A 17025-nucleotide genomic window follows, 5' to 3' on the forward strand; every position below is an offset into this window, starting at 1 on the left:
ACCACGCTTAGAAAAAATTAGTACAAATTTGTAGTGGTCTGCAAAAAGTGAAATTCAACCATTTTGAAAGGTCACTTAAAAAAAGCACTGTGTTCATTCCTGCATACAAAGAGTTCAAATTAAACCTTCTCGACTTAAATCAGTTTAAGATCTAGTAACTTCCAGCAGAAAACGCTCCAGACTCAAAAATTCTAGAAACTAAACACTGCCTTTCTAGTTGATACTATCTATGGCCGATAGGCTGTGCTTGAAAATGTAGTGTTCAGCGAAGGAGTTTTCAGCAGAGATATGAATTGCTCAAACATCCATTTTGGAGTCCTCTACCCCCGCCCTCTCAGACTTCATTTTGTTGAGCATTTTCAGCGAGGTACCACAGTGACAATTTCGAGAAAGCCTGTGCTTACTTGGGATCCAAACAGGGATGCACAGAGCAGGAAAGAAGCCCTGGCTCCGCGACCCGCGCGTGTCGCGGCCGCGCGGGCGCCGGGGAGGCCTTTGGGGCTGGAGCGGCGCAGGCCCGGGATGGCGGGCGCAGGGCCGCGGCGGGGGCGGGCCGCGCGCGCTGGACTTACCGCTCCGGCGGCGGCGGCTGGGGCCCCGGCTGCGGCGGCCGCCTCCTCCTCGTCGTCGCCCGGCGATGGCGGCCCTATCTTGCTGCAGGTAGCGGCCAACAGAGCAAGCGGTGACGGCTGAGTGTCCTACCCCCGATGGGCGGGTTCAGAGAGGGAGACAGGGAGGGGGTGGCGGTTAGGGCCGGGCCGCCGCTCGCACAGGAAGTGCGGCTCGGTCCTCGCCGGCTGCGCCCGGGCGAGCCAGCCCGCGCTCTCCTCCTCCTCCTCCTCCTCCTCCTCGGCTTTCCTCCCGCTCGCACGCACACCGGCCCCGTCCGCGGCAGGCGGGCGGCGGGCTGCGCGGGCCTCCACCTTCCGCCCAGAACCCACCCCGGGAGGGCGCGCACACTCACACACGCACAAAAAGGCGGCGGGCGGGGGAGCGCGGGCGGGGTCGGAGCGTTGGCGCCTCGGGCGGGCAGCTCCTGGGGCGGGGGAGGGGAGGGGAGAGGAGGAAGGGGAGCGGCGAGGGGAGGAGAAAGCGGCGCGAGGGGGGAGCCGGGCTGGGGCTCAGCCTCTCCTCACCTGGGCCGCCGCCGCCGCCACCGCGCCGTTTCCGTGCTGCTGCTGCTGCTGCATATACTCGCCGTGGCCGCCGCCACCGCTGCCGCCGCTGTCCACGTCCAAGGCAGCCATTTCCTCTTGTTTCACGGGCTTTTCGGGAGCTGCAGGCACAGCGCGGGGGGGGGGGGGGGGGGGGGGGGAGGCGGGTGGAGGAGGGGGGGGGAAGGTGGGTGGAGGAGAGGGATGGGGGCCCGCGGGCCGCGGCGAAATTACTCTGAGCCCCGACCCTAATCTAACTACACTGACTACCTAACTTTAAATCTGGCTTCATTCCCCCCTCTAATTTGGGAACTCCTTACTGCTGTGAGGAAGGGGGACGAAGAGGATCTCTCTGGCTTCTTCAGGCTGAAAAGGGTCGGTGTGGGGCAAACAGTTTGGAGTCCCCCTTAGAAATATCGGGTCTATCGAGTGGTCCATGCTAAAAGTCCAATTGAGAAGTAATAGGCTGGAGGGCCATTCGAGTGGTAGGTGGTCTATAAGAGAAACAAGAATTCATTAGTACTGAAACCAGATTGATGCAGCAAGAAATGCCACAGCACAGAAATATGCCAATGAGTATAATGGCCAAGAAAAAGATTAACAATGTTTTCCAATAAGGCAGTACCAGGAACTAGGAGCTAAGATATTGTTTTCACAACAAAGTTGCTGAGGACATGGCTTCCATCTGAGCATGTAAATCTTTAAGGATATTTTGTCACATTGTTAGAAATGTCAGGGATGTCAACACAACATTTAGGGTTACAGATGTCTTTTTCCTTAAGATATAGTCTAATAATCTAATGCCATCTGATCCTTCAAAATTCTTTGCTAGTATGACCTCTGTGTCTAATAGAGAAATCTTTAATTCTGCTACTCAGGGCTGAATAACCATACTAGCAAACATCAAGCCTACCTGCGTTGGTTAGAAATAAAGGCCTTAGACTAAAACTACTCTAGCAGTCCCTTTGACAGTTATCAGGCATTTCTGTCTAAGAATCTCTTTTGTAGCCTCCAGTCTACTTATTTATGGAAGTTACATTTAACTATTATTATCATTTAAGATGTCCAGGAACAGCTGTGCTTTGGCTTTGACTGTCTTTGCTAAGTGTTTAAGATGAAGCAAGTCAAACTGACTTCTGTTTCTACCTATTGTTAACAGTCAGCTGAGTCTCTGGGAAGTCCTCGGGAACTTCACAGCAGCTTAGTGCCATTTGCGCTAGGATGGGTCCAGGCCTTGCTTGACACGGCTTACCTCAGAAGCATCAGGGATATCTCCCTTTTCTGATGACCCTCCTCTTCACAGCAAATGCACTGACTGGCTTCCTGTCCTCCACTGGTCTCATTAATCTCCCTGATCGGGAGGTTATGTGGCCTAGAGTTGCAGAGCCCTTTGAAAAAGTTCCCTATCCCCTGATTCAGACTGACTCAGAGGGCAAGAGCCAAATTTTTAATTTTAAAACTTAATCTTAAACATCTAGCAAATAAGTCAACAGTCTTATATTAAGGGTGCTGAACTTTTATGTCTATCTCTCTATCCTGTAGGTGATAACTCCTTATCTTAAGTTAACCCAGGTTGTGAGTTCTTAAAGCAGTACCTCTTAAAAAAATTAACAGGCAATTCTTAAACCATCTATAGGCAAACTACAAAACAAAACTAACTAGGGTAAAAACATATTTAGTCTATGTAATAGCTACCTAGAATTTTGGCAGAGTACATCCCCTGTTTGGTATCCTGGCAATCGTGACAAAAACCAATTTTTGGACACAATCTTAAATGTACTGAAATCTAGCCTACTTCTTTCATAGTCACTTTCACATGCAGTGAGTTGGGACATAGAGCCTTATCTCAAGTAAGGCGGGGCTCTTCATAAGTCTTAAATCATTTTACAAAACTTACATAAATTGTTGCTCAAGTTCACATGAATATTAGCTAACACAACATAATATCACATCTAAAACATGAATTAAAGGAAGGCTGGAAGCTTCTAACCTCTTGTTGGAAAGTAGCAAAGTATTTCTGTGTCTCACAATAAAACCTTCACCCAGATTAGGCTCTCATTGACTTAAAAATACATTTAAATTGTATCTCAGTGTAAAAAGTAACATGGAACTTTACATAACTTATTGATAATAAGTACAGTTATAGAACACAAGTGATATAAATAAATTTCCAACATGTTTTTTTTTTCTTTGAACCTAAAATTACCATACAACTTTAGAACACCAGCTTGTAAAGCTTCTACCTTACAGACTTGTATACCTGGAAGATATGAACACATTAGTAACATCACAATTACATTGATGATTTTATGCTAACCAAGTTTGGCTTTTAAAGAAATAACATAACACAATTCTCTAAAACAATAGCACTTGTTTAACCAGCTGCTTAATTTCTTTAAGATTACTTGCTCAAAAACTTACACAGACCTTCTTTATATCATTTACTTAAACTCTCTTAATTACTTAATCATATAGACTCTTATCCAGAAATCTAGAACCTTTTAGTTTCTCTTTTTATCTGTTAACCTCTTTTTGTTCACATTTTGAAACAATACTTGTAAATTTTTGAATTTAAGCAGATTATTTCATAGACATCAACATTTTATTAGGGCCTTTTTGAACACCTAGAAAAACTTATAAGCTTAATTCAAGACCTCTTTACTTTTATCTGTTTACCCAATTTAAATTGAGCCATTTGAATCACGTGAATCAAAGATATTTGGATCCATTTTTAATTCTTCATGAGCGCTCCTCATCTGTCAATTGTCATATCACTGCAGGATATATGGACATACGCACATACAGACATACCGACATTCAACACATAACAAGAGTGTGCACACATAACAATAATAAAGGCCTCGTAGTTTTTCGCAGATGAAATCTCCATTGCAATGTTTTAAAAAAACTCCAGTTGATCAAAAAATAGAACTTATCAGAAAAACATTAACTTGTCTGTAGGATAAAAATCATGAGCTCAAAAAAAAACATAGAATCTAAGAAAAGGGCAAAAGTCCTTTAATCTAGTTTGAGTTCCCATAAAAAGATACCTTTACCTTTTTTTTTCCTTGGGCCTGAGTTCCAAGCTGCTTCTGTTTGCATATCAGCTTAAGCCCTGGCTAAGGTCTGGAAGGAGCAGGGAAAAACTGCTATTTTGAACAGATACTTTAGGCCTGAGGCATTTTAGCCATAAGTCATATTTCCAGGTTTGGATGTCGAAAATTATGATACAAATTTAAGAAGCAATTCCCAAAATTTTATATCTTTTTACACTAGAAAAACTTGCTCACATAAAACTGGAAATAGGATCTCTACCATCAGAAGAAATTTCTTTAGGACCTCTAAGCCACTTTCCTTGTTCTGAAGTTCCTAAAGTAGCATTAAGTTACATTAAATTTGCCTAAAAAATTTTAGAAAGAACCACACACTACCATGCATATCTGAATTTAGGCTTTTGAGAATTTCCAAGACTGTTGTTATTTAATTATTTAAGGTTATTTTAATGAGCCAGACCAACGTTTTAATTCAACACTTTTTTTTCTAAATCTTACACACAGAGAAACAGATACCAAATCATAATTTACTATCCTTGCCCAAATCAATGCACTGTATACCTAGTGAAATCTCCTTAGACTACCCAGTTCAAAATTCAAACTCTTTAGAAGTATCTGAAATCAAACTAAACAATTGCTTAAACCCAACTTTTAACTGCAAGATAGTGCAATGCTTTAGAAACCCATTCAGATACCAGATTGTTACAATAAAGAAATTATTTTTTAGACACACATTTAACCTAGTTTATCTTTAAGAAACAATCAGACAACCAGATAAGAATATATCCCTCCAGGTTTTGAACTCTCATTTAATTATGACTCCCATCAGTGGCACCATAGACTTTCCCACAGGTGGACCAGATGTTTTCACATAGGGGCAACTATAGGTGTAAAATCAAGGGTCTCAGTGTGACTGACTTTACTGCATTTAGGTGGAGTAATCCTTAAGTGCAGGGAAATTATGAGGAAATTTTCCCCAAAGCGAAAATGGCTCTGGCAGCTGCTGGGAATTCCTCAGTTTCCCTTTCACTTGCAAGATTAGCTCCTCCAGTTTGGTTTGACCTTAGGCACTAGGCTTTTTTTTTTTTTCTAACTTTTTAGTAGCCAGCTCCCAAAAAGCTCATCCTCTGCTTACAGTTATTTCGAGTGCTAGGCTTCCCCAATAAAACATCTCTAAAGCCAATTAACACCAATTTAATAATGAGGACAGGGCTTTGAGAAAAGTCAAAGCGAGATGTCAAAGTTGTTAAATCTCCAGCAAGCATCTCTATTTGCACTCAAGCTGATTACGGGAGGGAGAGAAAACATCGCTTTCCTAGTCTCAGTATTAACCTTAGTTGGAATCTATCATCTGCTTTGGGCTTCATTTTTAAGCAGCCCGACTCGAGGAAGACCCATTCGATTCTTTTGCGCCGGGATTTGGTGATTGCAGCCGGGGAGGGCTGTAACATTCGGGGGGGGGGGTTTGGGGACCCGGTCCCTTTTACCCCCACGAAGGAGGGAAAGGGCCAGGTACTCCAGAGCCGCCTTTTCTGCTCGCCGGGAGGACGGAAGGGGGGGGCAATCCCCCGCCAACTCCGCCCGCTCTGCTGTGGTGCTAATGGGCCCAGTGGCAACTGGTTGCCGGCAGAGGAGGGGGAGGAGGGGCGGTCCCCCGCGGACCTCACCCCTGATTCCGTCCGCCCATCCCCCAAACCTGCGGGAGCATTCCCCCTCCCCCCCCCAGGGGAGACGGCCATGGGCGGAGAGGACAGATGGGTGGAAGGGCCAGGAGGAACAGGGACAGGATGAATCCGCCATACCGCGGAATCCTCCCGGCAGACTGCGCAGACCCCACCCATACAGGAGGAGATTCGCAGAGGTCCTGAAAGGTTAGATCACCATGATCTGGATGGCCATGCGGCCCTGGCTGAAACGGGAGGGACTCTCCTGGGGGCCATTCAACTCCGAGGGTGGGCCACTCTGAAGCGCAGGGAGACAACACAAACGTGACGCAAACGCGGACACACAGTAAACGTTTAACACAAATTCAGAAGCAAAAATTAAAGACAGACAGTGAATTCAACAGAAAGAGTTGCCGGCAAAACCAGACGGGTTGGCAGTAAAATACACCGAGGAGGGTTCATCCGCCCCTCTACCTGATGGGGAGCACCTCCGTCACCCCGAGTCCCCCAAAGCGTCCCTTGGGGGCGTGGCCTGTGACTCCTGAGGCACGTCTGCCAGTCACCGCCAGGGGGAGCTTACGCTCTCCACTGACAGCCACACACACACACTGCCAACCCCACCCGAGGCTCTGAGAGCTTATGCCCTCTGGGGACTTACGCCCACCATTGAGCCGCCAGAGACCAAACCTGAGCGATCGCACCTGAGCAATTATGTTCTTTGGGGACTTACGCCCACCATTGAGCCGCCAGAGACCAAACCTGAGCGATTGCACCTGAGCAATTGCGAAAGAAGAACAAGGGGGAGAGAAGGAGAAGAAGGAGAGGGGAGAGAGAGAGAGAGAAAGAGAGAGAAAGGCGCCTTACTTACCCCCAAAGCAGTTCGTAGGTCTCCCTGTCCGGCGATGCGCAGTTCCCGGCCAACGCACCAAATGTAAGGGTCAGGCGAAACGTCGGAGAAAGAGACCACGAGACTAGCTTCATGCAATTGCAAGGGGGATTTATTGGATCCATTCCAGCGCGCTGGGACTCCATGCTCACTCAAGAAGGGAGAGCAGCCCGGAGCCCAGAGCAGAGGTCAAGCAGAGCTTAAGTACACTTTTTGGAGAGGGTGGGGGGCTTTGCATACATCAGAACAAATCATCATGAGGCGCGGGAAAATTGAACAACAACTCTGATACATGATTAGTCCATTCATTGGCGGGAACAGGCTGGGCAGGGGTGATTGGTCACTTCTAAACTGGGTACACATTCAAACTGATTGGTTCGGGCCCTGTGACGAACTGCACAGGGCCCTAGGCTGAATGGCCAGTAGGGCGTTGTCTTAACTATCTCAGGAATCTGGGTGTAACAGAGAAACTTAATAGTACCTAATCTTTTACATTTTAATTCAAACTTTCCAGCTTAGAAACTTTACCCTTTCACTTCCTTCTTTGGCTTCCTTGACATTCTTACTATCAACCCTGGGGAACATACTTAGGTTTTATTGTGTGTTCTACCAAGTAAGAGACATCTCTGCCTATTATCCTTAGGTTTGGTTGCCAAGAAGGTTAAATTCAAGAAGTGGGAACGGTGCCCACAATATGCCTTTTATTAGAAATCAGGGTCAAATCAGTTTCAATTATTTTGATTATTATACTTTGTGTAATAAGTGAGGTTGTGCTGAGGGAATGATGTTGTAAAGTCTAAGCACTTGAACTGTGTGCACGAACTAAAAAAATTCTGTATCCATTTGCCAGAGACCAAGTTTGCATCTCACTTCCAAAACATGCATACATGCCACCTATCATAGGATGAGAAACTTGTATTTGGCTGCTAATTATGCCCCCAAAAAATCAAATATTCAGGGAATTGACCTAAAAAATACAACCATGAAAAAATACTCGAAATTCTGAGTCCTAGAACAGGATTCATCTAATATTAAGTTCTTTTGGTTTCATATTGAACTAAAAAAATCACGTCGAATACTTGAATAGTACAAATGGTATACTATTTTACACTTAATTTGGGGGGGGTGTTGTTGGTTTTTTTAATGTCAATACAGTTTTCTTTTCAAAAAAAAATTTTAGTTGTCAATGGACCTTTATTTTTTTATTTACTTTTTTTAGTTGTAGTTGGACACAATACCTTGATTTTATTTATTTATTTTTATGTGGTGCTGAGGATCGAACCCAGGGCCTCTTGTGTGCTAGATGAGCACTCTACTGTTGAGCCACAACCCCAGCCCTACACTTAAAAATTTAAAGTGTTTAGAATAACATGATGGGGGGAATAGAAAAAATGACTGGGTAATTTGTAGAAGACAGAGATTAAAACAGTGGAGTATGGGAGAAAGGGAATCTCAGTACTATCACTTTCTCCTTACCTGAATACGTTGGATAGAGGGTAGCTTTTCCCCTGGAAGGGCAATTTTGTGTATTTTTAGATGTTTTTCCAGAAGTAAGGGTATGTTTGGGGAGTCTAAGAGCATTATCTCTTGCAAAAGGTTAGTCCAGCTACCTTAGAAAATAAAGTACTTGGCCACAGGAATTAAATTCTTCTTTGATGCCAATTGAGAAATGACATGAAAAATTTGTTTTGGTCTATAGACCATTCTGACATGATGCTCTTAAAAGATTCATAGATTAAAAATATTGTTCACTGCTACAGTTATATTCAGAAAATCTCAGACCACACTTGACTTTATTGCCATGGGAGTATTTTAAGATGGCTGGAAATGACAGTCTCTTGAAAAATAACTGTTCTTAACTATTGCAGTATGGTAGTCAAATCTTGATATATTGTATAATTGATCTTTTTCTTTTTTTGGAACTGGGGATTGTACTTGGGGCACTTGGCCACCGACCCACATCCCTAGCCCTATTTTGTATTTTATTTAGAGACAGGATCTCACTGAGTTGCTTAGCACCTCGTTTTTGCTGAGGTTGGCTTTGAACTCCTGCCTCAACCTCCTGAGCCACTGGGATTATAGGCGTGCACCACTGCACCTGGCTATTATATGTTCTTTCCAAAATAATTTGAGGAAGCTCTGTGGTAGCCACTGTTGATATAAAGAGATCTGTGTGTCACTTTATGTCTGCTTAACTCAATATTCTCACCTTTGGGCTGGGATTGTGGCTCAGAGGTAGAGTGCTCACCTAGCTTGCACAAGGCACTGGATTCGATCCTCAGCACTATGTAAATATAAAATAAAGATATTGTGTTCACCTAAAAGTTAAGAATAAATATTTTTTAAATATTCTCACCTTTTTGTTTTTTTATAAATTTTCTCAATTCTTTGGAATTGTGATGAAGGTTAAAAGTCCCCATAAGCATCTAGGTACTTACTGAAGTGGTCCTTTTTCCTACAAAGAAATGAGGCAACTAAACTTAATCTACATCTGCATGAACCTAGCCATTCTGTATTAAAAATAAGATTGCCCTGGTTAATTGGACCACACCTGAAGAATTATGCCCTTTCCTTCACAGTCCCTACTTCTGCATTTTTTACCTCTCAAAATACAAGTGGACCATATGTAACTGCCCATATTCTATGTGTTTCAGCCAAAACAGTGGCAATTTTGTGAAGTTCAACTTAAACCAATGTCTCATGAATGCAACCTTCAGTGCTATAATTGGAACCCTACTTTTATTTGCCCTGTATCTTTAACCTGTTCACATTAGCTTTCAAGAATCTTAATTTGTTCTTCATGCTTACATAATCACTATCACATTTCAGAAATACTCAATTTTACATTCACTGTATACTTAACACTTTGTTAGTTCACATCTTCCATATTCTGTCAAAAGCGTACCTTGAGAGCTATATCTCTGTTTCTAAATCTACTAAAAGGTGATTTTTTTTTCAGTATTTACTATATGCCAAACATTCCACACCTTTAACTTAATCCTCACAAACCTACAAGATAAATATTGTAGATTTATCATTATCAGAGGAAGAAAAACTCTCATCAATCAACATCAAGTCTTTTAAGTTATCACCTTAAAAATCCACCAACCTATCATCTGAAAAATTAAAGATAAGACACAATAAGGGGTAGGATTATATCTCAGGGGCAGAGCATATACTGAGAACAAGCTGGAGGCCCTGGGTTTAATCCCCAGCACCAAAAAATAAAATAATAAAGTAGATAAAATCACTACATGCTGCAAATCTTCCTTAGAATGTAAGCATGCTGTATTAGGGATCATATATTTTGAATGCTTTAACCTACGTCTGACATGTAGATGTTTAATAGTGAACAGAAAATCATCAAGACAATTGTAGGAAAATTGAATGACAAATACAAAATTAACTGATAAATACCGTATGATAAATTTGTTTGACCTATAATAAATAGTTCACCTCTTTCAAGATCACTTTCCCTATACAAGTTAGACCCTCGTTTCCATTCAAGATCCACACCAAGGATATTACTATGGTACAAAAAGGACTGATGTGCTTATAATATAAGAAATCTCATTCTCTTCATTTAGGCCATTGACATTCCTTAGTATTCTAAAATTTTTAATTATCCACAATACTCCTGAAATCACCTTCATGTTGGTCCAGGAAGTTTAATCCACTGACATTAGATTTCTAAGTTGGGCCAATATTTCAAGAAAAAAATGGCTTATATATTTCTACCTCATTAATAACCTGTCTTAGAAGGAAGGATATAGAAGGTTAGCAATTCTGATGGTTGTAAATTTGTAATAAGAAATAACCTGACATTACTGAAGTGTGTGATGTTTTTAAGTGATGAGCAACATCCTTCAGCATAATGTATTCGTACTTTATTTCATGATTCAATCTCTATGTTATAATAGAACTTTTTCCTTTCTTTTAATTGATTGTATAAATCAGACACATGACATCAACTAATATCAAAAAAAGCCAACCATATCCAAAGCCTTGCTAGAAAAGGTAAGAGGGAGGGGGTAAAATAAAGAATGAGGTGGCAAGGAGAAAATTGAATATAATTGTAGAAAATATTGAATACCATTTTTATCTGCCTTGGAGAAACAGAATTTTTTTTAACTTTGCCTGAAATGCTACATCATATTATCACTCCATTTCAACCCAAGAGCTAAAGTAAAATATAAGTGCAACTATGTACAGTGCATGGTAGCGCACACCTGTAACCTCAGCAACTCAGGAGGCTAAGGCAGAAAGGATTGAAAGTTGGAGACTAGCCTCAGCAATTTAGTGAGACTCTGTCTCAAAAAATAAAGGGCTGGGGATGTGGTTCACATCCCCATGACAAAGCAACCTTGGGTTCAATCCCCAGTACAGAAAATAATAATAAACCATAAATGTAATGTGTGTGCATGTGTAGTCTTCATCTATTTTGTGTTTCTGTAATAAAACAATTGAAGCTAGAATTTTTTTCTATAAAGAAAAGAAGTTTATTTAGTCCATAATTTTGGAGACTGAGAGTCCAAGATTGAGCTTCCTCTATTTAATCTCTGGTGACGGTCTTCTGGCTGCAACTACAACATGGCAAAGAACAAGAAAGGGAACCAACTACATGCAGAAAGGTCACATGGCAAGACAGATTTAAGAACCAGACTATGTTTTTTGTAATATCTGCTTTTAAGGAAACTAAAGTTCCTAAAGAACTACATTAATCTTGCCAGGCATGGGAGTATATTCCTGTAATCCAGTGATTTGGGAGGCAAAGGCAAGAGAATCATAAATTTAAAGCCAACCTTGGCAACTTAATGAGACTTGGTCTTAAAAAATAAAAGTGCTGGGGGTGTAGCTCAGTGGTAGAGCATCTCCAGGTTCAATCCCTAGCACCCAAAGGAAAAAAATCTCTTCCAAGGGTGATGCACCCTCGACCTAATTAACTCCTTCTAGGCCCCGCCTCTTAAAAATTCCATCACCTCCTCTATACATATAATACACACAAAGACAGATACATAATATGCATATAGACATATGTGACCCACCATGAATAATACATTGTGATGTATTCAGTAGATGGAATTTAAAATAAGTGGAAAGAGAGATGATAATTCTCATGGATAAATCACACAAAAAATATTAAGTGAAAAAAGTAAAGTTAAAAAAAGATAAACAGTATAATATCACTTACATGAAGTTTTAAAACATACCAAATTGTATCCTATACTATATATAGACACAATCATGTAGTAACACTATAATATCTTGCAAGGGAATGATAAATGCTATATTCAAAATGGTGATTACCCTTGGTATGAAGAATAGAATGGGATTTGTGGTTTAAATGGTTTTTCCAGAGGGTTTGTATTTGCAAGTTTTACTTAAACCAGGGTGAATATAACCTCTTCCTCCTCCTCCTCCTCCTCCTCTTCATCATCATCATTTGCTCTATACTGCTTTCTCAGCCTGAAACTACATAATAATTTTAAACTTAAAGGGAAAAAAAAGTAACAAATGAGAACATGATAGAAGTAGCAAAACAAGTATTTCCAAGCAACTAATTGCTTACAGAGAGAGCTAAGGGAGAGAATGATTCAATATGACTAAGTGTTCCAGCATTGCTAACTGGAAAGATGAACTGAAATAAGGAATGACATGAATGGGACTGGCTGCCGGTGGATGATCATGAGAGTGGTTTTAGACAGGTTGAGTTGGAGGTCGAGTTGGAGTTGCTAGGACGGCAACCATGAAATGACTCACAGACCACAGACATACCTTTACATCTGGTGGAGAAAAAAAAAAGGCAAGCGCAAAGTGTAGATTTGGGAGCCCTTACCATTTTGACAGATCTCTGTCCATTTATCTGCAAACATGAACAATTTTCTTATCTTTAAATACCTCCATGTGATGCTACCATTGCTTCTAGCAACTGTCTTCTTTCTTTCCTTCCTTTCCTTTCCCCAAAATCTCAACAGCTTGCTCTCTTCCTCTGCCCTTCCCAATTTAATTCTGGACCCAATTTCAACATTTGACACTTCCTCCTTAAAATGCTCTCCTCCTTTCAATATCATCTGCTTCCTGGTTTTCCCTCAGATGAGTATTATTCGTATCTTTGCAATGTTGTCCCATAAAAAAAACTAGCTTTGATCATGGAAATATTCTATGTTTTCCTAGTCCATTCCTGTAGCCACTAACCACATGTTGCCAGCAGGCCCTTGAAATGTGCCTATTGTGACTAAGGAATTGGAAGTTTTCATTTTATTTATAAATGGCCATGACTATGATATTGGGCAGTGCCACCATTTTAGTCTCTTCTCCTTCCAGCCCTTAAATATGAACATGACTCCAGGCTATTTTTGATTCCTTGCCTTAAGCTTTCCTTTGAAGGCTCATCTTCTGGTTTTGTTTTTGCTTTGTTTTTTTGTTTGTTTGTTTAGTATTAGGGATTGAACCCATGGGCGTTTTACACTAATCTACATTCCCAGCCTTTTTTTTTTTTGGTACTAGAGTTTGAACTCAGGGGTGCTCAGCCACTGAGCCACATCCCAGCCCTATTTTGTATTTATAGACGGGTCTCACTGAGTTGCTTAAGTGCCTTGCTTTTGCTAAGGCTGGCTTTGAACTCATGATCCTCCTGCCTCAGCCTCCTGAGCTGCTGAGATTACAGGCGTGGGTCACCAAGCCTGGCTTTTATTTTATTTTGAAACAAGGTCTTACAGAGTTGCTAAAATTCTCACTAAATTTCCCAGGCTGGACTCAAACTTGCGGTCTTCCTGCCTCAGCCTTTCAAGTCCCTGCAGGTTTGAGTTTAGAGAGGCGGGCTGGAATTGCAGGAATGTTGAGCTTCCAGATAAGCCTACAAAACCAGGTGTTGTGGTGCACACCTGTAATCACAGATACTCAGAAGGCTGAGGCAGGAGGGGTCCAAGTTTAAGGCCAGCCTCAGCAATTTAGTGAGAACCTGTCTCAAAAAGTATAAAAAGATGGATGATGTAGCTCAATGATAGAACACCTTTGATCACCAAAATCCTCAGTATTGAAAAAAATAAAATAAACTCAAACTTTATCTTTAGTTGTCTTCTGTCACCTGAGATCCTGTTCCACACCCTTAAGCACCATAAATTCCTCTTGACTGTCTCACCTTGCCTCAAACTCCCAATGTTCAACGCTGAACTCATAACTTACCTGCTCTGCCCTCCCTTTGGACGCTCTGTCTCAGACAGTGATGCCGTCATTCTCTCGGAAGCCAAGTCATGAAATCACCTTTGACACATCTCTCCCTGCCTCTCCCATGGACAGCCAGTTATCAGGTGCCGTCAAGTTTTCCTGCACAGTCTCTCTCAGATTAAACCAAAAAACTTACTGAACCCCAATCTGCAAGACAAAAAGCAGACAATTTATGTAAGAAACAAAATATAAACATTCACAACTTCCAATAATGAGAAGAGAAATAACAAAGTCTAAAATATATCAGATCCATTGCCAAAACACTGCCCTCTGAATTCAGAAATCCCTGACATCAGTCAGCTCCTCCTGGAAGGCATCAGAGCATGCTTTGCCCTGAGGAGACTTTCACAGGACAGGACTCCAGGCTTTCCTGCCCCTCTGTGTTCTACATCTGTCATCATAGTAACCTTCCTTTCCCTAGCTCAAAACGTTAGTGATTCCAATACAAGGACATCTCTTGCAACTCCCACTTGTCCCACAGTTGATCACTGTCTGCCACCAGGATTGGCTTTCCCTCTCCCCTGCACTCCTGCAAATTTTAAGGAGCCTTAAAGTTTCAATTGGAGTCATAGCCTCTTTCCATAAAGCCTTTGCTTTCAGCTATTAGTAATTCCTTCCTCTTTAATTTCCTGTTACTCTTCCAGCACACCCCTCAAAGGTACACTTAATTCATGACTTAGCATGTCAACCACAATTGACTGATAAGCACTTTGCACAAGCAAAATACCTTACTCTTCTGTGGTTCTCTTTGTTGTTGTTTTGGTTTCTGTGTTTTGTTTTGTTTCTCCTCTGATTCTTAAGAAGTGAATTTCAAGGAAAGAGAGAGGTATGCTTTGAAAACAAAACAACAATTGCTTTGTCCCTCACAGACTTCTTTATATATATATATAAGCTGTGACATTTGGCTTACTTGAATTTCAGACATTAAAGGAAAATATGGGTTTGTTATGCTTTGGCAAAAGAGTCATGTTAGCTGGGCACAGTGGGGAAGGCCTGTAATCCCCTTGGCTCTGAGGCTGAGGCAGGAGGATTGCGAGTTCAAAGCCAGCCTCAGCAAAAGTGAGGCACTAAGCAACTCAGTGAGACCCTGTCTCTAAATAAAAAATACAAAATAGGGCTGGGGATGTGGCTCAGTGATCCACTGCCCCCCCCCCAAAAAAAAGTCATATTATTTAATGAATGAGATCAAGAAACATTTCTACATTGTTGAGCAAATAGAAGATAATCAACAAAAGCCTATTGAACAACTCATCAATTTCAAAAAGCCATGGATTTGTTCTTTTAGGACTCATGTTTCAGACTTTTTATGTTAATAGAGAAACAGCTATATGACCTGTTGATTGTAAAGGGGCCACAAAACTAGTGACAAAATTGAACAAATTGGTCTGGGAGTATAGCTCAGTGGTAGAGCGCTTGCCTAGCATGTGTGAGGCACTGGTTCGGTGCTCAGCATCACATATAAATAAATAAAGATCTATTAACAACTAATAAAATATATATTTTTTTAAATTGAACAAATTATTGGGCTGGGGATGTGGCTCAAGTGGTAGCATGCTTGCCTAGCATGTGTGAGGCACTGGGTTCGATACTCAGTACCACATAAAAATAAAATAAAGATATTGTGTCTACCTAAAACTAAAAATAAGTATTTAAAAAAAATTGAACAAATTATTTAAAATTTATAAGGAAATGTTTAAATGTTCTTATTAGGTACCATTTGATATATATAAAATAAATATAATACATATCTAAGTTACAAAACATAATAAATTAGGTGACTCCATCACTTAAGAGATTTCTGGTAGTAGTAGGCTCCTCATAATTTAAGGGTTTGATCATCTTTGGCAGAACATGTCTTCATTTTTGCTCTAATTATATATGTATTCCTCTGAGTTGTTTTCTTAGTATAGTTTACCAAAGATATATTTCTTTAAATTCTATAGTCAATATTTTTGCCCTACTCATAGCATTTAAATTATTTTATTTACAGCATACTTATTTACTCATCTCGTAAGTTTTTCCTTTTTTACTATTTTAAACATTCTGACTTCACGTTCCTGAGATAATCTTTCTACTTCATATTTCCTCCACACTGGACTGAATAAGCCACTTATCTGCTTATGTTCCTCGTCTACAAGTCATTTCATTTCTTCTTTGTATTGACTGACCCTCCCTCTTGTTTTGTACAACAAGCTTACCGCATGTTTCTTCTTCCAAGTCATTGACACATAAAATGAATAAAATTGGTCCTAATATTGGTCTCTGGAGCTTTGTAACCCATCCATTTCAAACTATTCCACACTTTGATATGAAAATCAATGTTTAATCGACTTAAGTAGTTCATCCCTATGCCATACTTACCTAACTTCTAGATTAGTTGCTTGAGTAATATCTTTTCATAGAATTTTATTTCAAAGCTCAAGGAATTGGTTCATGTCTTCCCCTAGCTGATACTTAATATGAGACCCAGAAGTTATTTCACATCAGTCAAATAGGTATGAGAATCTGTGCGACTCCTTTTAAACTAAATCATGTGCTGGGATGGTGAAAATCCCTGGCATCAGTAATCCCTGTAATCCCAGGTACTCAGAAGGCTGAGGTAGAGGGATCACAAGTTCAAAGCTAGCCTCAGCAACCTAGCAAGATGCTATCTGAAAATTAAAAAAATGGAGTGTCCCTGAGTTCCTGATACAAAAAAAAAAACCCTAGTAGAGGACTTAAAGGAAAAGGCTCTGTGAGAATAGCCTAGGTAGAGTGGGTGCAGGTTTTCTCCCCAGAAAGTTTAACACTGGCTGTTTACTTGTAGAAACTTTTTTGAGGAGATAAAAGCATACAAACAGTCTTAGAAATGAATGTTTTGAAAGTAAGTAAAGAAGTGGAATGGGGCTGGGGATGTGGCTCAAGCGGTAGCGCGCTTGCCTGGCATGCGTGCGGCCCGGGTTCGATCCTCAGCACCACATACCAACAAGGATGTTGTGTCTGCCGAGAACTAGAAAATAAATGTTGGAAAATTCTCTCTCTCTCTCTCTCTCTCTCTCTCT

The 17025-nt window shown here is 41.1% G+C and overlaps 1 protein-coding gene across 1 annotated transcript in view; it reads right to left on the bottom strand.

Moving 5' to 3' along the window:
* LOC308640378 (uncharacterized protein) overlaps positions 1–14072 on the bottom strand; it is a 30801-nt gene extending 16729 nt beyond the window's left edge. Inside the window, exons 1-3 of the mRNA XM_081312309.1 lie at positions 13943–14072; positions 1137–1276; positions 573–698 (exon numbers count right to left, since the gene is read on the bottom strand). Of these exons, the coding sequence (XP_081168435.1) occupies positions 573–698; positions 1137–1276; positions 13943–13992 (316 nt within the window). The 5' untranslated portion in view covers positions 13993–14072. The remainder of the gene's footprint in view (positions 1–572; positions 699–1136; positions 1277–13942) is intronic.
* Positions 14073–17025: the final 2953 nt, after the last annotated feature.

The sequence above is a fragment of the Spermophilus citellus genome (assembly GCF_964194105.1).
Source record: "Spermophilus citellus genome assembly, contig: SCAFFOLD_114, whole genome shotgun sequence".
Taxonomy (NCBI): domain Eukaryota; kingdom Metazoa; phylum Chordata; class Mammalia; order Rodentia; family Sciuridae; genus Spermophilus; species Spermophilus citellus.